The 23,765-nt window shown below is 52.9% G+C and overlaps 7 protein-coding genes across 7 annotated transcripts; 4 read left to right on the top strand and 3 right to left on the bottom strand.

Annotated features, from left to right (window-relative positions):
- The first annotated feature begins 1,268 nt into the window (after window positions 1-1,268).
- On the top strand, window positions 1,269-4,365 carry SMAC4_05998 (uncharacterized protein). The gene is made up of 4 exons (XM_066090375.1): window positions 1,269-1,970; window positions 2,345-3,061; window positions 3,115-3,437; window positions 3,490-4,365. Exons 2-4 carry the CDS (start codon window positions 2,385-2,387, stop codon window positions 3,555-3,557), a joined length of 1,068 nt encoding a protein of 355 aa, XP_065945562.1. The 5' UTR covers window positions 1,269-1,970; window positions 2,345-2,384; the 3' UTR covers window positions 3,558-4,365.
- Window positions 4,366-4,557: 192 nt separating this feature from the next.
- On the bottom strand, window positions 4,558-7,116 carry SMAC4_05999 (uncharacterized protein). The gene is made up of 4 exons (XM_003351072.2): window positions 6,486-7,116; window positions 6,091-6,404; window positions 5,666-5,953; window positions 4,558-5,556 (listed from the first exon to the last, which is right to left on the bottom strand). Exons 1-4 carry the CDS (start codon window positions 6,775-6,777, stop codon window positions 4,912-4,914), a joined length of 1,539 nt encoding a protein of 512 aa, XP_003351120.1. The 5' UTR covers window positions 6,778-7,116; the 3' UTR covers window positions 4,558-4,911.
- Window positions 7,117-9,474: 2,358 nt separating this feature from the next.
- SMAC4_06000 (uncharacterized protein) lies at window positions 9,475-10,794 on the top strand (the record flags this gene model as incomplete). Its single annotated transcript, XM_003351073.1, has 1 exon — window positions 9,475-10,794. The coding sequence occupies one exon, from the start codon at window positions 9,475-9,477 to the stop codon at window positions 10,792-10,794; it is 1,320 nt and encodes a 439-aa protein (XP_003351121.1).
- Window positions 10,795-11,157: 363 nt separating this feature from the next.
- Window positions 11,158-14,108, bottom strand: SMAC4_06001 (uncharacterized protein). The gene is made up of 5 exons (XM_003351074.3): window positions 12,860-14,108; window positions 12,739-12,777; window positions 12,568-12,665; window positions 12,125-12,481; window positions 11,158-12,067 (listed from the first exon to the last, which is right to left on the bottom strand). The coding sequence occupies exons 1-5, from the start codon at window positions 12,966-12,968 to the stop codon at window positions 11,354-11,356; spliced, it is 1,317 nt and encodes a 438-aa protein (XP_003351122.3). The 5' UTR covers window positions 12,969-14,108; the 3' UTR covers window positions 11,158-11,353.
- Window positions 14,109-14,860: 752 nt separating this feature from the next.
- Window positions 14,861-17,458, top strand: SMAC4_06002 (uncharacterized protein). Its single transcript, XM_003351075.2, has 6 exons — window positions 14,861-15,233; window positions 15,388-15,463; window positions 15,540-15,656; window positions 15,725-15,950; window positions 16,006-16,473; window positions 16,540-17,458. Exons 1-6 carry the CDS (start codon window positions 15,219-15,221, stop codon window positions 16,808-16,810), a joined length of 1,173 nt encoding a protein of 390 aa, XP_003351123.1. The 5' UTR covers window positions 14,861-15,218; the 3' UTR covers window positions 16,811-17,458.
- A 103-nt stretch (window positions 17,459-17,561) lies between these two features.
- On the bottom strand, window positions 17,562-19,344 carry SMAC4_06003 (uncharacterized protein). The gene is made up of 3 exons (XM_003351076.2): window positions 18,751-19,344; window positions 18,463-18,636; window positions 17,562-18,387 (listed from the first exon to the last, which is right to left on the bottom strand). Exons 1-3 carry the CDS (start codon window positions 18,943-18,945, stop codon window positions 17,896-17,898), a joined length of 861 nt encoding a protein of 286 aa, XP_003351124.1. The 5' UTR covers window positions 18,946-19,344; the 3' UTR covers window positions 17,562-17,895.
- A 710-nt stretch (window positions 19,345-20,054) lies between these two features.
- SMAC4_06004 (uncharacterized protein) lies at window positions 20,055-22,328 on the top strand. Its single transcript, XM_003351077.2, has 4 exons — window positions 20,055-20,764; window positions 20,823-20,916; window positions 20,982-21,706; window positions 21,781-22,328. The coding sequence occupies exons 1-4, from the start codon at window positions 20,066-20,068 to the stop codon at window positions 21,913-21,915; spliced, it is 1,653 nt and encodes a 550-aa protein (XP_003351125.1). The 5' UTR covers window positions 20,055-20,065; the 3' UTR covers window positions 21,916-22,328.
- Window positions 22,329-23,765: the final 1,437 nt, after the last annotated feature.

Genomic DNA, 23,765 nt, shown 5'->3' with positions numbered 1-23,765 from the left:
GTCATCCCTGCCCACTTCCGACACGCCGCAGAGTTGCCCCACTTCTTCCTGCAGGTACCATCGGGGATCAGGAAACAACCTCAACTGCCTGGCCAGGGGCGGCTCGTGGAGCAGCAAAAGGCAGGAACCACCTCGGGCCAGCAAGGGCCAACCCCGCGCCGCTGTTACGTCTTGTTATCATACAATGCGCTGAAGATCGAGTCGAGAACGAGAACGAATCCCATCCGTGGGCCGCGTCGGAGGGAGTCTGGAGTGTCTGGGTCAGGTCGTCTCATGAAAAAGCGCACAAGCGAACGGGACGGGCCAAAGACGGAGCGTCATCCGCCTTGCCCAGACACATGGGACGAACTGTGAGCGTTTAGCACCTTCGGGGAAGACGAACCAATTACCGCTCCGGGGGGGGGGGGGGGGGGGGGGGGGGGGGGGGGAGGCATCTTCTGTTGCATCTGAAAAAGTCCACGTCTGGGGGATTCACCCTGGGATCAGAATACCTTCCTTTGTTAGGTAGAGGTAGGTTTGCTGTCGACCACTTCCATCCATCCGTTCCATCGCTGACGACTCACGGCCTAGAATCACCATCCAAAGCGTGATACCTACACTCCTGCCAGACGAAAATGGTCAGTCAATGCAACCATCACCAGAAAGCTACACATGTGCGGCCATGACAAATGACGGACGATCTCTCACAATCAACGCCAGATGAGCAAACGGGTATTGTAGTATATGAAGCCTTCTTTGCCCCAGGCGTCAGTTGCCACTTTGACCGGCTTCCTGGCTTCCTTCGACGGCTTTTGTGTGTCGATGACGGTTCTCGCGACTACGTCCCTTGTGTGATGCCCGACATTGCACTTCCCATAATTGTTGATGAAGGACACATTCGGTGGATGTTCATATCATTGCCGTCACTTGTCTACACTGTCAGACTGATCACTGGTGACGTCTGTCCCATTTTGCGACCAAATTAACGCCCCGCAAGGTACCTTGTACCACCCCTCGAACCCGTGCCTGAAATCCGAAAACCAGCCGGCGGTTTGATCAAGGGGTTCGACTCAGTCGAGTAGTCAAACGGCCAGGACCAACTTGCTGGGATTTGGTCACCTTGTTCACTGCCAAGCCCTCGCTTTACCCTAACAAACGACGGCGCTCTTTCCATCTTGACCCAGGGTCCCGTTCGTTAGCTCCGTCGTCTTGCCTGGGGTTGACGTGGTAACAGTCGATCCACCCTTGCTCAACCTGCCATCAGCTCTTCCCGCCTTACTACCACCTGCCTGCCCATGCCACGCTCCCACTGTGCAGAGTATCTTCCTTCACTTCCACCATTTCCGCGGCAACCCATCTCTTTTCTTCCACTGCAGTCGTGGCTGTTTACACTTCTCTTAAACCTTTTCTTCGCCACCCCGCCTTCTCTTCTTTTCTCTCTCACGAGAACTTCATCAGGCTCAGCTTGTTCGACGCTCGTCATCCAACTTTCGTTCACTCCTTTGAACTCACCGGCCTGGTATTTGCCCGCCTTACATTCCTTCCCCCCTCCACGCTCATTTCCGGATTTTCTTGGACGACGGCGCTGTCCTCTGAAACCTCCATCTCACCTTGATCTGACGCTCGACCTCGTGCTTGTGGTGACCATCCGTGGACCCCGATCGAGACAGACCGCCAAGCAACATTCTCTGTCTCTCGACATTGTCACTCCCTCGACCTGACAGTCCGTTTTTCTGAGTCGCCTTCTCGGAGAAAGAGAAACCAGCCGGCTGTTCGATTTCCGACAACCGACCCAGTTCTTGTCTCACCCAAAGCTCACTCGAGCACACGATCACAATCGACGTCCTTGAAGGATATCGATTATCGGTAACAGCAGTGCTGCCACCAGCTGGATCTGACTACATAACCCCCGGATATTCCATCCATCAACTTAAGGGTCTGCCCGTTTGAGAAAAAAATAACCTCGTCAACAACATCGACTACAACCCAAGGTACGTGATTGTTCAGCCCTATCCTACCCACCTGGTTCTTTGTTTGATGGTTCATCCCTCATTCATTCCATGGCGCACAACTACTTTGTTCTCGCAAACAAAGGTGGTCCCGCGTGATATACCCGAGGAAAGGGTCTTGCATGGGGGCCATGGTCCTGGGGGACATGGAAAGATGAAAACTGTTTCCTCGTTTGCTCGAGGATTATTGCACTTTTCGTTGGGTTTTCCAATCTTCATCCTCTTCAACTTTGCGAACATCGCAACTGTCGATCCTTAACCTTCACTTTATCACGATCCTTATTTATTCTTTTTGCCTGGGCCGTCAAATTTCTCCCAGCTTTCTCTTACACTCATCTAACTTCATTTCATAACAGACTCACAATCGTCTCTCTAGCGATTCAGAAATCAGCAAAAATGAAGACCTCTCTGATTCTCGCCGCCTCTGGCGCTCTCATGGCCTCGGCCAGTCCCGTCCTCCAGGACAGACGCCTCCACATCACCACCAAGGTTGTCGAGGAGTGGGTTACCGTTACCGTTACTGCCGGAGACGTGCCTTTTGCTACCGCGAACGCCTTTCACCAGCACGGCCCCGGCCGCCCGATGTATACTGCCCCTGCGCGTCCCCAGAAACCTTCCACGACCGCGGTCCAGCCGACTAGCCAGGCTCCCGCTCCCGTGCCGACCCCTTCTTCCAGCAGCATTGTCGTCGTTGCCCCGCCCCCTGCTCCGGAGACTACCTCGTCTACCGACATCATTGTTCCGGTTAGCTCTAGCACCAAGCAGCCCGAGCCGACTACTGCGCCTGCCGTCGTTGCTGCACCTCCTGCTGCCACCAGCACCAAGCAGCCCGAGCCAACTACTGCGCCTGTCGTCGTTGCTGCACCTCCTGCTGCCACCAGCACCAAGCAGGAACCTGCTACTACCAAGGTCGACTCTCCCGCGGCCCCTAGCGCCAGCGACTATGCCAGCACGCTTCTCTATCACCACAATATCCACCGCAGCAACCACTCTGCTGGCGCTTTGGAGTGGGGTGACTCCTATGCCCAGTATGCTCAGCAGGCTGCGGCTCCCTGCAAGTTCCAACACGACCTGTAAGATATACTCTGACCTTTCTTTTACTTCCAATTTACTGACAACCCACAAGGACTCCCGGCGGTGGTGGTTACGGTCAAAACATTGCCATGTGGGGCTCTACCAACCAGCAGACCGTCCAAGATGTTGGCGCTGCCAAAGCCGGTGCTCAGGCCACAACTAACATGTGGTATAATGGGGAGCTTTCCCTTTGGCCTGCCTCCGACTATGGCAAGGAGAACCCGGACATGACTAAGTTCGAGGACTGGGGCCATTTCTCCCAGCTTGTTTGGAAGGAGTCCAAGCAACTTGGCTGCCATACGCAGTTCTGTCCTCAGGGTACCATGAGCCAGCAGATGGACGTCTGGTACACTGTCTGCAACTATTATCCTGCCGGTAAGTTTTATTCATCCAAGATCAACGTACAGGCACTAACAGGTCTTCCCAGGCAACATGGGCGGTGGCTACGGCAAGAACGTTGCGCCTCCTCTCAGCCAGGCTCGCGTTGTTGCTTAAACGCACCCCGAAGACTCGCATCTTCGTAGGCAGGGGTGATGTTATGGGCTCATTCCTCTGGCTACATCGTGGCCACACTCCTGCCAAAGGCCCCCTTGTAGTAGGGTGTGCACATGTACACAGAACCCCATCAGCGACATCTTTGTTTCGATTTACTTCCCATACGCCTGGAGCGCGCAAATCATGATCGGTTTTCCTCTACTAGGAGGTCTGTATCTACATCGGCAGTTGCGCAAACCAGCATGCATCGTCCAGTTATGGCAACACCTTTTGCGTCCGTTGGCTACGTAGAAACGCCATACATCTGGATTCTTACGACGACATGATATTTCGGTTTCAAAGGCAAAACAAAAGACCACCAAAAGGTTATCACGGGAATCATTTGGAGACAAAGGGACCGGTATCATGGTGGTATCTGCATTATTTCCTTTCTTTGGGTGTGGAATGTTATTGGCCGGCTACCTCAGCTGGCTGTAACACTTCTTTACCCTGGTTCACTTCTTGAACACTGATCTTTCCATGTTGTACGTAAGAAAGCTTCGATTCTTCTTTGGTTCTTTGGACGACGGACATGCTCCGCTCGTCGGTTTGGCTGTGAGTTGTGCCTTTGTTCATTTCAAAGGCTCGCTCTAGCCCGGAGGTACTTTTGTGGAGGATTTCTCGGCTTGGTAGATATCGCTGTCGATGGTGCGCTTGACTGTTGGTCTCGGGGCAACCTGACCACGGCGTCGCTGAAGGCATCATCGGGTTTCTCGAAGACGGACCCAAGAAGTCCCCAGTACAGATAGCCTGAAATACAAACCAAGTCCATATACATATAATCGTTCATGTGCTCTTGATATTGGTTCGTAAGGTATGACTCTTCATAGCAAGTTACAATTTCGCCCTGAACGCCTATCCGCAAGCTGCTCCTCCGCTTTATAATTAACAAACTCAAGTCATCTTTGGCTTTTTTTTGCATTTCCTTAATCCACAGTCTCCTAGTCATGTCATACACCGATGCGATGGTGATTCCCTTCAGGACAGACCGATTGATTCATCATAACAGTACCATTTCATTTCATAACTTTTTTTTCTCGTCCCAACTGCCCTGCCCGTTCTATGATCCCAAAAGCGAAGCTCTCTTCTAGGTAGGCGTTTAAGTTCTGTTTAGGTGTATATGTAATAGCGGATAATAAAAGGGAATCTTTCCTCGCTTCTTGGCCCTTGGAGTGAGCGCCTCTGCGACATGTGAAACACAATCAAAAGGGAAGCGAGCCACCACCCAAACTAGGCTGAAGGGAAATCTTCGACGACGACGATGACGGAAGACGAAGCTCACTCCACCCTATCTGAGCCCACACTACTTACTTCTTCACTCAACCTGCTTCTCACACCCAATCCGACCAAGCAGTTCCTTCCGATCACTGTGACCAGGCAGACTGACGCCCGTGGCCGTCACCCCAGCGCCGCCAGCGCCGCGTCTTCTCTCCACCCAGTTCTTGAGATCAAGCTCATCAACGCCGACCTCCTCCGCCAGCGCGCGAGTCTCCTCATAGACATACTCGGCAGACTCCTCCTCGTCATCCTCCGCGTCAATGTCATCCCCGCAGCCCTCATCATCGCTGCGCGTGTCATCGGCACCTTCGCCCTTGAGTACGCGCACGGCAACGCGGATGATGAGCGAGAACCACATGATGGTCAGGGCTTGCAGGAAGAGCAGCATCGAGAGGAAGGTCCACTTGACCGTGTCATCATAGCACACCAGTCCGTCGGGTTTCCAGAGCGGCTCGAGCAGGTACAGAGGGCCCTTGTCGGTGGGCGGCTGGAAGGGACCCGAAAGGTTCCCCTGGGACCCGGTGAAGCAGCCGTACGGCATGACCGAGGGCGTGTGCGCGTAGACCGAGTAGCAGACCGTCATGTACAGGACGTGGCGGGCAATGAACCACGAGACCATGAAGACGACGAACATGAAGTCGCAGGCGGTGGAGTGGCCAAGGTATTTGAGGCACTTGGCGAGCTATAAGGAATGGGGAAGAAGTGGTGTTAGTCATTTGTGGTGATGCATACGCCGCGCATGTTGGCGGTAAAGGGGGAGGGAGGGAGGGGGAGAGAGAGAGAAGACGCACCGGAAGGAACAAGTCCACAACATCCATTAGAACCAAGATAAGGTTACCAACGCGGGTGTGGCCGTATCTGTAAGAGGCGTAAATGAGGCAGATGGTGATGATGTGATGGGTGAACATCTGCCAGTGGTCCTTTCTGCGCTCTTCAATGTTGATAACCAGAATCTGCTGCAGCCAAAAGGCCAGCTGGGCAAGCATGTATCCCTTCATGAGTCCGGTAAGCTCACGGTTGGGCCAGTTCGTCCAGAGCTCTCGGAGGTTGAAAAAGTGCGGTGATTGGCAGTAGATGTACTAAATGAGAAAAAAATGGCTTGTCAGTCGACGGCCAAAAACTTGCGAATGTTCACCCGCGCCACGCCGCGCTGCGCTGCGCCGGAAAGAAACGAAGGCGGCGCCATGGCATGAGAAAAGAGAAAAGAAAAACGTACGAGACCGAGAGTCCAGAAGACGCTGTAGTAGATCAGGAGCCAAGCCTGTTCGCTAAACCTGGTGATGTCCTTCCTCTTGGAAATACCCTTGGACTTTGCGTACGGCGCGAACAGGTATTCCAGAGTGGCGGCGCGGAGGCCGGTAAAGAGGATGATGCAGAAGAAAATGAGAAAGCCGTCATCCTTGCCGAGGCCATATTGTCCGGACGTCGGGTTGTAGTACGAGAGCGTAAAGTACTTTCCGGTGTGGGAGCGGGCGCGAGGCATACATCCATGGGCGAGGAAGAGGAGAGCGAGGAGGTTGAAAGCGAAGCCTGTGGTAAGACAGAGGAGTTAGTGGTTTGCTTCCTGACTAGAAAGTGTCTCGTAGTTCAAAAGGGAACATGTTCACGTACCGATCTGGTTCTCAACGAACCAGCGCGTCAACTGCTTCATAGGGCCCTCGCCCTTCCTCTTGACGCGACGAACAAGAACGATGTTTTCGTTGCGCTGCATGTAGAGGGGTCCATTCATGTTCTTGGGGTTGCCAGACTTCTCGCGTTTGACAGTCCTCCGCTGAGGTGGGAGAGCTGCGCTGCTGCCGGTGCTGGTGACTCCGGAGGACGGAACAGCAGATGTCGCGGTATTCCGTCTCACTCGGTGATGGTCGGCCCCATTGCTGGAGCCGTGGGTATGGGAATCGCCCATGGTCAAGCTTGGTAGCTGGCGACGGCGCGCCAATTGGTTCCGCTGCCTGGTAAACAACTGACGCAGCAGTGGACTGATGAGGCCTGAAAGCGGAGGCGGCGGTGGAGCTGGGCGGCAGCTTTCAGAAGCTCAAAGATGGAGTATGTAGATTCGACGGGATTCTTGGTGACGGGTACAGCACAGGCCGGGGAAGCGTATGTACTGAGTCGAGTGATCGAGTCCGCAAGGTGGGCGACCAGATGGACAGAACTGGATCCAGAGACGCGGGCAGAGGAGGGGATTCCCTGTTCTCTCGTCGAAGAACTATGCGCCGTGTTGCACAATGGGATAGCGAATGCGATACAAGCAACCACAAGGAGACACTCTTGTCGCCGCCAGCGTGTCTGGTAATCAAGCGAATGTAAATAGGAGGAGGAAGAAGTTGGGATGGCGCGAGGACGGATGGGCAAGAGGAAGAAGGTCTGGACAGCTAGACGAAGAGCAGGACAAGCCCCGAGGAGGAGGGCTGGGCTCGGCGAGGTGTGGATCAAGGAGGGTCAACCTTAACAATACAACCGTCCAATGTTTGGCGATTTTAAAGACGGAAGAGGAGAAATAAAGACTGCGGGCACGAAACGAAACGAGGGACGGGAACAGGGTCGCCTTGTCTGTCACCGAAGAGGGGAGGGGGGAGCCTTGAGGGGGGCCTAGGCGCTCGTAGTCTCTTTTTTTTGCAACGGTACAACTCTAAAAGCGGCAATGGACACCGCCGAGACACCACCTTTCAACGCACGATGACCGGCGTATGGATGCTTGGGCGGATATGTGTTTGAACTCTTTGGATTTTAGCCAGATGTCGACCCAAGCCAGGTGGGAGGAGACAACTTGAAGGCGATCCACCAGAACAAGGCCCAAATGGAAGGCGGTGGGGGGAGAGGGAGGGGAGGGGGAGCGGTGCAAGGCGAGGGTCTGTCACGTCCTTGCCCGTCGTTTGTCTGGGGTGATGAATTTCCCAAATGTTTTTTTTAAAAGGGGAAGCTGTCTTGGCAACTTTTGGGACGAACATGTTCGGTTTGATTGGACCGAGCTTCATCAGAGATCCGTCTTTTTGGCTGCATTGATGCACAGACAGCAACACCACAGCCAAGCTCTCAGAACCCAATGGCGGGGAAGCATGGACCCTTTTTGGCCGGGTTTACCTAAAATTGTGGCTTGTGATAGGATGTCGTTGGAAACTCACAATGGCTTCAAAATGTCTTCAATGGGAAACTTGTTCTTCTTTTTCTTCCGTCCTCTCTCTCTGGCAAACAAATTACACAGCCATTGAGATTGGCTGCATGGATACTTCCCGCCCCTCCTTTTCCTCCTTTTCCCCCACCTCAACTTCAATGCTGGATGGCTGCTGCAGACTGCTGCAGTGCTTGCTGGCGGCTGCTGAATGCACCTTTCCTCCTCCGCATCCCATCCCACGCATGTGCCACCAGACAGCTCCATGATACGACGGGAGGATGGACTTTGTTGTAACATTCCTTCATGTTATGTTTTCTCACAGGTGATCCATTGATAAAAAACATGAATCATTGATGCCATTGACAAGTAGAACAATGGTGACAAAGTTTCCATTTTCCACCAGATGATGTTGTACTGTGCGGCCAGTATCATGAAACCTGTTGTCAATGATGATCCTGGACATCTGGATGGCGACTTCGCAATTCGGGCACGAGGCGATTCTGTTGAGTTGTCAATTTCCTAGTGTGAAAGTTGGACAAAGCGGTCAAGGATCAGCCCAATACCAATCTCGAACCCCTATCTTTTCACTCGCTGTAATCCTGTGAGCCAACCCTCAACAGGAATCGAAAAGGAACGACGGCCTGGAAGAGCCGGCATACCTAGCGTCTTCTCGAACGTGATTTGCTCAATCCTTGTTTCGATAAGTGGCTTGAGGTTAATTTAGACTTTGCTGGGCTACCGCTCGTCTGAAATACTTACGTACCCTGAATGATATCTACCTAGGGTGTCCTTCAGTTGACCGTTCACAGATGCTACCCAAGACGAACAATTGAAATGATGCGTGAAAGGCTTCAATGGCAATCACAAAATTATGTAACTGATCAAACTGGAGGTTTCCATCTCACAATTGTAGCAATCATTGAGTCTCTATAGGTAGTACACGTATACCACAAGCGCCACAAGCGCAACATCGTTGGAAGTTCTCCTGAAGTTGCCCCTCAAGCATGTGGCAGAGACGGGACCCCTTTTCTGTACATTCCGCCCCGCACGCGCTTGGCATAGAAACCCTAACCCTCGTAAACCGCCAAGAACTTCCTGCACAAGTCGCGGTGAGTCTCGAGCGCGTAGGGAGTGCATGGTCCAGATTTCTTTAACAGTTCTTGGCATCCGTCCTTGTGACAAGGCCACCAACGTCGTCATCGCAACCATCACCAAAAATCAACTCGAACCAAACCTAGTTGCGCGGATACCCTCGAATTAGGCCGCGTCACCCACAGCACGACACGGGCGGCGTACACAAAGAATCGCACCGGGAAAATCTCATGATCTGATAGCCTACCTACCTACAAGACAATTTCCACCCATCAAAAGAAAAAGAAGAACGATTTATCCAGCGTAAAAGAGAACGGAAATAACAGAAAATACCACAACCAAGGAGGAAGGAAGAAGTCGCAGCGAAAAGGACAACCAAAGATAATCAAAAACAAAATGAACCAAATCCGCGCCATCCAAGCCCTCAACAAGCGCGAGATCGAAGCCGGCATCCCGCCCGAAGCCTCGTGGCACGTCGACTACCGCGACACCGCCTTCGTGTACTTTGGCGGCCTGCCCTACGACTTGTCGGAGGGCGACGTGATCACCATCTTCAGCCAGTTCGGCGAGCCGGTGTTCCTCAAACTAGTGCGTGACAAGGAGACTGGCAAATCGAAGGGTTTCGGCTGGTTGAAGTACGAGGACCAGCGCAGCACCGATCTGGCCGTCGATAATCTGGGAGGAGCAGAGATTGGCGGGAGGTTGATACGGGTCGATCATGCGCGCTACAAAATGAGGGATGATGAGGATCCGGAGGAGGGCAGGATTGGGTGGGAGAATATGGTGCGGAAGGAAAGAGCGGAGAAGGGGCTGGGATCTGAAGATGAGACCGGCGAGGATGAACAAGATGAAGAAGAGGAGGATAAGAAGACGAAGAGCAGGCCGATGCTAAAGGAGGAAAAGGAGCTGCAGCTGCTTCTGGAGAATCACGATGATGATGATCCCATGAAGGAGTTCTTGATTGAGGAGAAGAAGAAGGAGGTCGAGGAGGCGTTGAGGAGGGAAAAGAAGAGGGAGGAGAAGGAGAGGCACAGGTCTAGTCATCACAGTCGGAGACACAGGCACCGTGATGATAGAGATAAGGATAAGGATAAGGACAGGGAGAGGGACAAGGAGAGCCGCCATCACCATCGATCACACCGGTCTCCGACCAGGAGAGTTGAAGACGACAACAGCGACATCAAAGGCCGTGACCGCGACCGCGACAGCAAACGGAGTTGTGGTGACCGGTCTCTTTCTCGTTCTCGGTCTCGTGATCGCAAAGACAGAGACAGAGACAGAGACAGAGACAGAGACAGAGACAGGGTCAGGGACAGGAGCAGAGACAGGAGCAGAGACAGACGCAATCGTGACGGTGACTCTGCCGACCGAAAAAGGCCGAGGCCCGAGAGAGGAGAAACCTCACCTGCTGCTGCTGAAAAGAGGAGAAGACGCGACGACGTGGATGGCGTGGAGATGAAGGACGCAGCAGATCGCGACGGTAGGCAGCCGCAGCGAGGTTCCTCTAGGGACAGAGACAGAAACCGGGACCGGTATCGGGACCGGGAAAGGGACAGAGACGGAGGAGACAGGCACAGCAGCAAAAGAGACAACCGCGAACGCGATCCCACAGAAGATCGTGAGCGCCGTCGGCATCGCGATACCCGGGACCTGGAAGATCGAACCAAGAGCAGCAGACACAGGAGCAGGAGTCCACGGCCGACATCTAGAGGTTAGGCGGGTCTGGACTCTTTCGGCTTTTGCTTGGGTGGAGCGAGCGGTCCAGATCCACATGACACGGTGAGTACATCTGCTTTATATTGCCGTGTCTAGATCAACGAAGCCCTGTGTTCTTGCAAATATAAACTCTCTCGGTATTATCCAGGACCTTCTTAGTCTTTGCCGAAGATTGAATGAAAAAAAAGAGATACAGCAATGATATAATCAATGTCTGGACTATTTGTGCCCCGCTTATTCCTAAAATAACACCTCGATATGCTGCTGGTGACCATACATACTATAATATCCTCCTGCTGTTGTCAAGTAATATATCCCCTCTGGGATCCTGGAAAAAAGTTGTTATCATCCAAACACAAGCTCTCAATACGATAAATAACAGAACGATATCGTAGTAAACCGAAATCTTGCGTGAATGCCAACGCCTTTATGCCCTCTGTTATTACTTAGCTGATTCCTGGACATCGTCACTTCAAAAGGCTTCATGGGATATCCCCGATCATCCCTCCTTTCAACGCCCGTCTCACAAAAATATCCAATCCCCCAACCGTTCGTCCACCTAAGGCGTCTCCCCGCTGTACCTCTTCCACGCAACCCTGACCAGCTTGCGTCCTCCTCCACCCTGGTATCCCGTCTGCTGCCCGCCCTCCTGGACCGCAAACTTCTCCCACTTGGGATCTCTCCCAGCTCCAATGACAACCACCTCCGTGTCGCTGATCCAGCCCAAGTTGCCCTTGAGTGGGCCCCCGATGATTCCCTGAGAACCCGGCTCGCGGCTGCCGCTGGACACGGGCTCGTCGGCCATCTCGAACCTGGCCGAGGCAAACGAGTACTTGTCTGTAAAGACGCGCGGCATCATGGGCAATTTGGAGAGGATGCCCCAGCGACTCTGGCCGCCGTCGGTGACGACGGCGGCCATCATGTCTGAGCTGCCGCCAAAGCTGGTGCCGTTAACTATGACACTACCGCCGCCGCCGTAACCACCGCTGGATGCGACCGAGTAAGGGCTAGAGGGGCGGTTGTTGCCCGTGCCCATAGAGGGTTCGCCGGCTGCATGGGCAGTGCCGCCGGCGTTGCTGGCAGTGGGTCTCACCGTGCCGCCACCGGGACGAGGCACGTCAAAGACGTGGAGGGTGGATTTGTCGGATGTGCAGGCTAGATAGTTGCCTGACGGGTTGAAGCCGATGGAGAAGATGATGGCTTTATCGATGCCGCGGCGCAACTCGTGCAGGCGGGCACAGTTGGATGTTGCGTAGACTCGGATTATGGTTCCCTATCACAGGTATTAGAAGGTCGTTCTGGTGTCAATATCTCATTCATAGGTCCTTACCATCTCGCTTGCGGTAGCCAACAGCTCGCCATCTTGGCTCAAAGCCATCGCCCTCAGCGCCGACGTGTGCGCGGGTATGATGCTGACACTGCCTGTTTCAACCTCCACGACCTGGACGTGGCCGACCGTTCTGCCCGGGAAAGCGATGCGCTCCGAGGAGAGACAGCATAGGCCAAGAGGGTTGTCGGCCGTTTCGTATGTGGTAAGAAGGGTGCGGGGTTTGAGGGTTTGGTGGACTTGTACTCGGTCCTTCAAGGCCAGAACGATTCGCTTGCTAGACATCTTGGCCCCTCGAACTGATGTCGAGGCGTTGATGACACCTGCTTCCTTTTGGGCCTTGTCGTCCCATAGGAGAAGCTGTATTTCACCAGTGTTAGTAAATGAAAGAGGACTTGGTAAAGCTGGGAGCAAGACGAATGTTGCCATGACTTGACTTGACTTGCCTTGTTTCGGCTGAGCTTCGTCTGCCGTCCTCCACCAACCAGTCCAAGAATGTTGGTGCACCCAAGCATCTGGACCATCCCGATACCACCACCCATGTCTGTATGAGAACATATTTATTAGTGAATTGTTATATGGTTGAAGCGGTGGTGCGTGTTTTGGTCAGAACCTACCACGAGAAAGTCTTGCATCGCATGACCGCGACCCATAAACTAGACGAACATAATCCATCAGCGTTTTGTCCCATATTGACGATATCAAACACAAGCAACAGGGCTTTCTTTCGAGACTTACCGCGGAAACCATGCTCTAAACCGACGGCGAACCAGCTGTTGTCATGGTTGAAGGTAACCGACAGCACGGGTGCGAGTGTTGGATGCTCAAGGATCCTTCTAGTATCCATTGCTGCCTCTACGGGTTGGCGCAAGCCAGCAAGTAGAGCGGAGAAGGGAAGTATTGATAAGTTGAAGGGATTTTGCCCGGGCTATAGACCGAACTCAAGTATACCACCACCCTTGAACCTCTTTGTACAGAGGATCTTGCTGTTGGCAGGACTTGACGGGGATAGGTATAGGGGTAGTACAAGCACTATCTCAAGTAATAACCAAAGGTGTGAAGCTGCAGCTAAGGATCTACTTGCTGACTGGGTGTATTTGGCGCACTGGGCGACCTAAGCTCGCTCAGTCTGGTGGTCTTTTCGGGGGGAAGAGAGCGGAGGCGGAGGTTCGGGCTGAGGAGATGGTCAGATCCCACGCGGCCATGAATGGGTCGTGATCAATCTGATAAGAGAGGAATCGATATGATACAGAGTGACAACTCTGCCGTCAGATGGATGGGTAGACTCTGCTGGGAAATCGTTGGCAGCTACTGAGATACGTCGGGAGCTCGAGAGGTGAGGATGTCAGAGGTTGTAGATGGAACAAAGAGTAGTGATGTCGTTAGTCCGTCGATATGTATATATGCAACAGGGACCTGCGTGGCCGCAACAGTCAAAGCCGGATGTTCAACGCTCTCAAAAGCAGGCGCCCTGACATGCCGCATGCAACTAACTGACGCTCTCCACACTGCGGACGGAAGCATTCAGTAGGTATGTCGAAGTTGCAGGAGATAAAAGGGTACGGAGCATCACCAGGGCTGTATGGTTTCTTCACAACGTTGGTTCGCGATGGAACGGGAGTTGTGTGTCTATGGTTTTGTTTAGGTCCTGAGGCTTTTTGAAGAACAATGGGATGAGAGAACAAGAAAGACGGGATTCAGCAGGGACGGGCCGACAATGAGAGCCTCACATGGCGGCTCGGTTAAGATATATGCGCTGGACGGCAGGACGTCGAGGATGCTTGGTCTGAAGTGGAAGTCTGGTTGAAAGTGACGGATGGATCGCAAGAGAAGATTCCCGCCTGGCCCCGCGCCGATGACAAGTACACCCCGGACATTGGGGACGGCGCCTGGAGCTTCTGACGATGAAATGGAGCATGCCCCGGTGATGGATCGACGGGACCGAACATGGACCTCCAACACGACTTTCGACTTCGATGAAGCAGCACAGCAGCAGGCTGTAGCGAAAGTGCATGCAGATACCTGGCAGCTGGCAACGCAGTTGCTGGAAGCTGCACCCCAGCTGTCCACTCTTCAGAAGCTCGAATCACGGGGAGGGGTCTGGCGAGACAGCCTGGGGTTGGGGTTACACGCTTTTCCAGAAACAGTCAAGCGTCAGGAGCTTAGCAAATGACCCCCTGATTGCCATGGAGCTGTTGTTTATTGCGGACTGGGGAGTTGCGTGGGAGAGGTCTTGCCAATTCCCATCTGAGTGATTGCAGCTTCATCAGGTAGGTCGATGTGTCCGTGACGAGTCGCATGAGCTGTGAACTGTGTCGCTCTACGAGATCGAATCGTGGTACTAAAGTGATTGTGAACCATTGTAAACTTTTCATGTTCTCTTCAGTTCTCTGTTCGATTGTCCTCGTATCTGAAGGTTGTTCCTCGAGCTTCCACTTCCACTTCTGCCCTGCGACATGATGTTTCCCGTTTGTCTCCACTGTGTGTTTATTCTAAGTAGCCCGTGATGAGTGGGTTGGCTCCGTGCTCTGGGCAAGCAAGCACAGGTCCCGTAGCTGGGGGTCGCTACTGTAGCTGCATCCATCTTCACTGTGAGAACCCGAGCCAGCGCGCTGCCTCTGTCGCTCCCTGCGGGCGGCGGGCCACGCCTGCCCTCGTCGTTGGCTCCTGGCTTGTGGTCCCCATCATCCCGTCCCGTCCCTGTCACTGGCAGCATCCACGCCCACGTCCGGGCCACTCTGGGCATGGGCAGCAGTCCAGTCCATTGCCGTAACACCGCAACATTTTGTGAAATTGCACTTCCCATCTTCTCCTTTTCCAATCTGAACGCCCACTCCACGACCTCTCCACGACTTCGATACCCTCGCTCTCACGCGGCCAGCACTACCTTACCTCTCTACCCGACTCCATCTCCGTCTTCCAACCCATCATCTCAGTCGCCGCATTTTTGGTGACTGGATAGCCAATCCCATTAACCATACTACCACTATTCTTCCCCAGTCAATCCTCCGAGGTAGACACTCCCCTTAATTGCCTTTTGCTTGTTTTTACGGACCCGTCTTCAAGAAATTAAAGGCGCCAACCGCCAGCTGTCACCATGTCTCTGCCTGCCGTATGTTTTGTTTGTTTGCTTGCCTCGTTCTCGTTGTCCTCTCACCGTCCTAGCACTCCATCTTCGTGTCTTCGACCTACAACGCTACTCATTGCTGCCCAAATAAGCTATCCGGTTGCCCGTCATGTTTACTAACACCATCTCCTCTCGGCAGAAGATGATCCGCCGCAAGAAGAATGTCAAGAAGGGTATCCAGTTCTGCCTGATGGTCTGTGGCGCATCAGGAACTGGTAAGTCCTTCCAACCCCCAACAAGGACTACCCCGTCGTGCTTCGATCGAGTGTTGACCATCGCGTATCTCCCCAGGCCGTACCACCTTCGTCAACACCCTCTGCGGCAAAGAGGTTCTCACCCACAAGGACTCCGATGATCCCGCGACCGCCCACGTCGAGGAGGGCGTCAAGATCAAGCCCGTCACAGTTGGTACGCTTCACACTCCAGTCGAGGATCTTCTGGTGCGATTGGCGGTTGTCTAACTGTCTACACTACAGAGCTTGAGCTCGATGAGGAGGGGACGCGTATCGCCCTTACCATTGTCGACACACCCGGCTTCGGCGACCAGATCGACAACGAGGCTTCCTTCTCCGAGATTGTTGGCTACCTCGAAAGACAGTACGATGATATTCTCGCGGAGGAGTCGCGCATTAAGCGTAACCCCCGCTTCAGGGACAACCGTGTCCACGCCATGCTCTACTTCATCACCCCGACCGGCCATGGGTAGGTTTCAATCCTTCCACTATACCTTTCAAGCGCGACTAACATGTGCTATCAGTCTCCGCGAGCTGGACATCGAGCTCATGAAGCGCCTTGCGCCCCGAGTCAACGTTATTCCCGTTATCGGCCGTGCTGATACGCTCACCCCAGCTGAGCTTGCCGAGTCCAAGAAGCTGGTGATGGAGGATATCGAGCACTACCGCATCCCAGTATACAACTTCCCTTACGATATTGAGGAGGACGATGAGGATACCGTGGAGGAGAATGCCGAACTCAGAGGTCTCATGCCGTTCGCTATTGTCGGCTCGGAGGATATCATCGAGATTGGTGGACGCAAGGTCCGCGCTCGCCAATACCCATGGGGTGTCGTTGAGGTCGACAACCCGCGCCACTCCGACTTCTTGGCCATTCGTTCCGCCCTTCTTCATTCGCATCTCGCCGATCTGAAGGAGATCACCCACGACTTCCTATACGAAAACTACCGTACCGAGAAGCTCAGCAAGAGTGTTGAGGGTGGTGCTGGAGTGTAAGTGCTTCCCTGAAGCTCCCCGGTTGCGACCACATGGAGACCACATTACTAACATTACTATAGTGACTCTTCGATGAACCCTGAAGATCTCGCCTCCCAGTCCGTTCGTCTCAAGGAAGAGCAGCTGCGTCGTGAGGAGGAGAAGCTCCGTGAGATTGAGGTTAAGGTCCAACGCGAGATCAACGAGAAGCGCCAGGAGCTCCTCGCCCGCGAATCTCAGCTTCGTGAGATTGAAGCCCGCATGCAACGCGAGGCGGCGGCGGCTGGCCAAGCAGGGACACCCACCACCAGCCACAGCCATCAGGACATTAACGGTGGCCCAGATGGAAACTAAGCACCAACGACACTAGCACTCACATTACCTAATCTGTCGTCACTGTTTACATCCACATGAACAGCTTCAATACCCCACAGGGCAATCGGGTCATTCTATGCAGGCGTTGGTTCTTTGGTGTTGTTTGATAAAATATTCCCCGCTGTTTGGCGACTTTTTTTTACTGGAGATGATGGCTCCAAAGAAGACATATATGATGGTGACGACGACAACACGGTGGGGGGTTCAGTCTTGACAAGGACATACCATCAAGCTGGCATTCAGTACAGCCTTAACTTCATCGGGAAACCCTTCTCTGGGCGGGTCACGTTTTGACCAGTCCGTGGAACTGGTATGCTCAGTTTGTCTGCCATTGGTGCAGCAAGGGGTGTCGAAACACGACTGCTCGGGACAAGAAGGGCCTGGGAACGTATTGACGGGAAATGATTTTTACCCGTATGACTTGTCTTGATTATTTTAGGGGCTTTAGGTTTTGTCCAACACCTATGGCGCCACCCCGAATTTTCCAACTTCTACTATTGGACTTCTAATGCAGATATCAACTAAATTAAATGTACTTCACTCGTCTCGGATTAGCTTCTAAACGTTGAGCTTAAGATATGTGTGTCCATGCTGCTGCGCAAAGTGATATTGGCACTTACGAAGTTGTCCACTCGTGTCAGAGTTGAGTTGTCGTTAAGTACACATCTCTGCGCTTGTTGTCACATCACTTGATCGCCCTAGCCGGTTCCGCTCAGGTAAGCTATAACGAGAGGTGATATTATAGAGTCAAGTCGAAAACGCTGGAGTGTGTTTTGTGTTCCTAGTTGATATAAGAGAACACCAGACCCTTTCCATCCTCACGATGTGTTGACCTTCTCGTCTAACGTCGTCAGCCTAATGTGTCGCAAATTCATGTTACCAGGTGAAACCCAATTGAAGAAACCAAGCAGTAACGAAACCCAAATCCAAAAGAGCCCTATCCTACGCATGTTATTTCCCATAATCCCATTACCCATCCATCCACGACTCCTCACCACTAGCAACACAGCACTGTTACAGATCCCATTCCGTCAATCCGAATCACTCGCGTACCCGTCTTCTTCCTAGTTATCCGACTGGCTATTGAGAATCCTCAAAATAGCCAAAAACAGATTCAGGATGTCCAGATACAAGCTAATCGCCGCCGCAATCTCCTCTTCGACATGGAACTTGCGCATCACCAGCTGAGTATCAACCAGGATATACCCGCTAAAGACCAGCGCGGCAACACCGCCATACACCAGCTCGCTCGTACTCGTGTGCGGCAAGAAGGCGTACACAAAGCTCGTCAGGATCAGGCCCCAGAGGATACCGCCCAGGTAGGGCATCCACGAGGTGAAGTCGTACTTGGTTTGGCAGGCGAAAGCGGTAAGGAAGACGAAGATACCCGCCGTGATGACGACGGCGAGTAGCACGGTGGCGGAGTCGAAAAACGAGACGCAGACGCTGATGGAGTAGGCTTCCATTAGGGTGAAGCCCGAGAGGAAGAGAAGGTTGGTGGGGTAGGATTGGCGCTTCCAGAAGGTGAGGAGCATGAAGACTAGGGCGCCGGCGAACTGTTTTGGTTTTTGGGTTAGTAGCTGCTACTGTGATATTATTTGACTGGGGGAAGAAACTGGAAAATAACGTACCGAAACCCAAATCATGGCCGGATGAGACTGGATCCAGTTCTTGTAGCCATCGCTGAGGAAGCTGAGGGCAGAAACGGCGCCCGTGGCGATGAGCTGGACTGTCAGGATGGTGTAGACCTTGCGGATGAACTGGTGACGGATTTCAACTGTGGCTTCGGCTACGGAACCACCAAACTGTTTTTGTTATTCATCGTGTTAGTCGGTTTGATCATACATCTTTGCGGGACCTGAACAGGCATTTCTAGCCCAAAAGAGTATTTTTCGTGTTGATGGTGGTGGTTCTCCTACCTTGAAATCATCGGGAATATCATCTTCGTCCTGGCTGCTGCGTGGAGCACCGGAAAAGAGGCGAGCCTGATCACCGAGGACGGCGTTGGCGGTGCTACTCTCGGCTGTTGCTTGGTACGACGGAGGAGGCTGCGCGTAGTCGAGGTGGACATCGGGGTCCTCCTGCGGAGCAGGCGTGTACTTCGTATTCGACATTGTTTCTCTGATGATTGTGATCCTCTCTTGGGTTGTTCTTGTCGCGATGTTGAATCAAGATGGTTGAGGCGAACAATACGATAATCACTGAACCGAAGACAGATGGTCGGATGGAAAAGGACGATTCTAGGTGATGTAAGTGGACGGCTGAGAGGTTATAAGAGGGCGCCCGGAGAGATGTAATTGATCCGCTGATGACGGCGTTGTAGTGCAACAGTGGACTTCAAGGTGGATATGTAATGGATTTAGGACCCCAGCGCGGGGATGACGGACTTCGACCTTGCCCCAGAGTGGCGCAGCGAGTCACAATCACAGGGAGCACTAACCGAAATGCACAGAAATTTGGTGCGTATCTGTTATATTCGGGTGACTGTCCCGAACCTTCCACCATTTTATCGAAACTTCGTCAGCGCCAAACTTGAAAGGGCTGTCACATCTGCTCTTTTGTTGGTCCTGCTGACCCAGCCTGGTCGTAAGATGGTATGGATAAGGGTTAGGGTTGGAAGACAAAGCAATGAAACCACCAGTCACAGAACCCCGCCCTGATCGACACATGCGAAAGGGACTCCACCAAATAGGAAGGGACTGGCAACGGTCCTCCCTGCGCGCCTGCGTGGCTCCCGTTCCCCAGCTCAATGGTCCACCGGCGCAACAACGAGCCTTGTATCATTTGTTGGGTTGCACTTCAGCACGCGAACTGAGCGCTGGAGCACCTGGAAGCAACTCGCGTTTCGGGCAATTGACGGCCCGCCAGTAGGAAACACTTGGGAAGGTCCAGCTCATCAGGGCAATTCCGACTCGTGCCTTATCGACCTCTAGAACTACGGCTTTCTCTCTCCGTTTGCCTTTCACGACAAAGACCCTCTCGACACTACCACACGATCGCCGGTTCAGCGCGCCATGACAAGGCCGGACCTCTCACGACGAGAACTTTGAGCCCATCACTACTATACCGCCCCGGAATCTAACCCACGGGTCCAGATGCGATAGTCCCAGCGCGGCCCCCAATATCAACAATATCAACGCGCCGCGCTGTCGAACTGCCCAAGCTTTGTGGATACAGACACGATTGGAGGAGCCGTTCAGGTTCAAATAGGACGGCAGAGACCGAGCCGTAACCATGGCGGCCAACACGAACAGATACTCGAGCTACACGGCTGTGTCGAGTTCCGACTCCAGAAATGGCGAAAAGGAGAAGAAGGAGCTCTGGAGCTCCATGCTGGACTCTGTTGCCAGCGCCAAACGCCTGCCCGAAAAGAACATCCTCCTCCTAGGCGGCAGTGTTGACTCTCAGCGCGAGTTTTTCGAATCCCTCTCTAGAAACGAGGTTCGGCGCAACACCGACCGCCAGGGCTCACGCAAACCACCCATCGCAAACAGCTTCGCCCTCGGATACACCTACTACGACGTTTTAGATGCCGACCAGGAGGACACCCTAGCGCGCATCTCTCTTTATACCCTTACCGATCCTTCGCCTGCTTTTGCCTCCCTCATACAGCCGCTTATCACACCGCAGTCGATACCGAACACGCTGATAGTTATCCTGTTGGACTGGTCACAGCCCTGGAAATGGATGCGCCAACTGAGAGAGTGGATTTTGCTTTTGCGAACAGTCTTTCAAAAACTCAACCGCGAATGCTCGGCAACTATGGAAGAGGTCATGACCGTTTGGAGGGAACGGGGTCGAGGTGGCGGGCTTAACTTGGATGGTACCAGCGCTGTTCCGACTACCTCTGCGGATGCTGATGTTTCTCTTCCGGTTGGTCCTGGAGAGTGGGAGGATGCCTTGGGAATGCCTCTTTGCGTGGTGTGCCAGAATGTGGGTTGCTCAAACAAAACTGTGAAGACACCATGGGGAAGCTAACATGTTGACCCAGGCCGAGAAGATGGAGCATTTGGAAAAGACTCAGGGCTGGAAAGAAGAGGAGTTTGACGTGGTGCTACAGTTTCTCCGGACAATCCTGTTAAGGCGTAAGCCATGCCCACCTGGTACCTCTTTACTCAATGACAGGAAACTGACAGACACTGCTTTGCAGACGGCGCATCGCTGATTTACACCACTCCTTCGTTGCCCTCGCAACTACCCACCTTGGTCCACTCCAGCTTGGGCATCCACTCTCTCCTCAAGAAGCAACCACTTAAACACAACGTTATCGACAGAGATAAGATTCTCGTGCCCCCGAACTGGGACTCGTGGGGTAAAATCCGTGTGCTCAGGGAAGGATTTGATGTCGAGTCAGTCAGTTCCGGGTGGACAGCGGATTTAAGCATACCGTGGCCACGACAACCTGAACGCGCTGCCAATGGCGACGATGATCAACAACTAGTCAAGGCAAACGACAACGAAACCGGTGACGAAGAACAAGAACTCGGCGAGGATGAGGACGAAGAGCCAAAAGAGCCCGAGGGATCCTCCGTTGCACTGTACGAGGCTTCCGTGCAAGATCCAACCATGGACGCGCTCCATATTGCCGGTTCTAGCAGTCACTCGACCAAGTTGGAAGTGCAGACAACAGAGACACAGCAGTTCCTGGAAAAGCAGCTGAAGTTGCTAGATGTATACAAGCAAAAGAACGAGGAGCCAACCGGTCATCTGGCTAGGATAAAGAGCGTAAGGAAAACAACGTCAGACTCGTTGACGGCCGAGGACGACCAACTCAAACAGCAAGCCGAGGCCAAGGTCTTGGAGCACATTGGCCCGGTGCAGTTCAACATGGGAGGCATCCAGGTAGATGCCGATGATATGCTCCAGAGGCTCAAGGTACATTTTTCGTCTTGGCACCTATTTTATCTCTCCTGGAAGGCCTATATGCTGACATGATTCTCAACTCATAGGAACGCCAAGCCTTCGGTACCTCTCCCGAGCCCCTTGATCCCGAGGGTGAGACTGTGGAGGAGACTCCCCAGATGGACACCGAGAACCTGCAAGCATTCTTCACTGGCCTTATGAACAGGAGCCGACAGTCATGAGCTCCGAATATCATATTATCACTTGTAATACCCATCCACTGCCGCTGTCTTCTCGCTGCTCTTGCCTCGTGCCCCAAGGTTACTCTTAACCGTTATTCTCCAACGACTTCATGAAGCAAATTAAGTTGAAGGGTCGTCGTATTCTGTCTCCTAATGAGGGCATACCGTTACTTGGTCTTTGCTGGCTTTCAGGGTTCAAGCCAAGCAATGATAACGTGGATGATTTTGAACTCTTGGCACTTACGGTCTCCAGGTCCCAAGACTATAATGATGTAGACACTCTTCAATGTACGATTAGATAGCCATCAACGTACGGCAAACACCCAAAACATGCGGTCAGTTACTACATCTGATAAGCTAGCGATGAATTTGCAGTTACGGTGGCTGTTGGCCTTGTGTAGATCAGACCCAACACCACAGAAGTGAGGTGAAAACGATGGAACGATAACTTCGATGATAGACCACAAATTCCGCGTGAATTCGATAACTGTTTGACGACCAGCGTCACAGTGTCCAGCGTCCCGATGTCCAGACGTCCAACTAACCCAAATCCAAACATGTTCCCGGTTGCTTTTGCCGAAGGATGAAAGAAAGTAACCGACTGAACACGCCCCAGGCTGTATCCTCGAATCACCTCCATCCTTCATTAAACTTGATGATCTTGGGTCTTTGATCCCGCCGAATCCATACCTCTAAACTCCATTCCTCCCGATCCCCCTTCCACTTATCTTTTGCTTTGATCTTCGTCGGTTCGGACACGATTCTTGTCATTCCATTCTGTTCCCCCCTGAATCAAGTCCAGGGGTAGGAAGGCCAAAAAAAAAAGGGAAAGAAAAAAAAAAAAAGGAAAGAAACCCCCCCCCCCCCCCCCCCCCCCCCCCCCCCCGAAAAGGAAGATGCTCCTAGATCTCCGCATCGCATAAAAAACCCTCTCTAAAAGCTCCAAAGCCACCAAGAAAAAATTCCCAATTCATCAAGTTCAATATAACCATCCCTTCCCCGACAAAATAAAAATATGCAAAAAAGCTAAGCTCGCCCGTGATACGCTTGTTGAACTAACAACAATCCGCCAAGCTGCGAAACCATGCGAAACCTGCCACGCAGAGTTTCATCAACGGTAACCACTGCGCCATAAGACCAGTTCAGTGGCTTTAGATGACTGCAGGGCTCCCCGTTGTGGTAGAGGGGCTAGGAACGGGCCCTTATATGGTGCCTGCCAGTGCCGGTGCCAGTGCCGGTGCCTGGGCTAGTCTGGGAAGGTACACAGGAAGGTACGCGGGAAGGTTTGCGGGAAGGAGGGGGTGTCTGTCATCCGATGTCCCCCCGAGAAGGGATATGACGGCTGGGCGGCAGGTGCGATGATAGAACCCGGATGGCAGGAACGAGGAAAGGCAGGAACATGGCATCCGTGTCTAGGTTCTATCGCTGCATACGTGCCACACAGCAGGTCGAGAGCATTCTTAATACTTAGACGTGAGTGACTTCGGTGTTTCGATTAGAGTAGCTAACTAATTCACGACCAGCGTCCCACAGTGTTCAAGCTTCCAAACTTCCAAACAACCCAAATCCAGATTCGCACGCCGATCTTCAGCTTCAGTCTAAGCCATTCACAGACTCGGGTTCCTTTTCCCGAATGTGAAAAGCGCCTAGCTGAATACACACAGCCTATATCCATCCTTGAAACATCCTCCAACTCAACCATCTCAGATCGGCCCGCCAAGTCCATTACTTGATATCTGCTGACAGCTCATCATCGAGTTTCCTCCTTGATCCCCATTGAGGTGAAAATCCATCCTAGTGATTGTGATGTCATTCCTCCTCCGGTACGTTCGGACCATAAGAACCGCCCC

Source organism: Sordaria macrospora, chromosome 1 (genome assembly GCF_033870435.1).
Source record: "Sordaria macrospora chromosome 1, complete sequence".
In the NCBI taxonomy this organism is placed as follows: domain Eukaryota; kingdom Fungi; phylum Ascomycota; class Sordariomycetes; order Sordariales; family Sordariaceae; genus Sordaria; species Sordaria macrospora.
The sequence above is the reverse complement of the archived record's forward strand: the minus strand, read 5'-3'. Positions and strand labels throughout refer to the sequence as shown.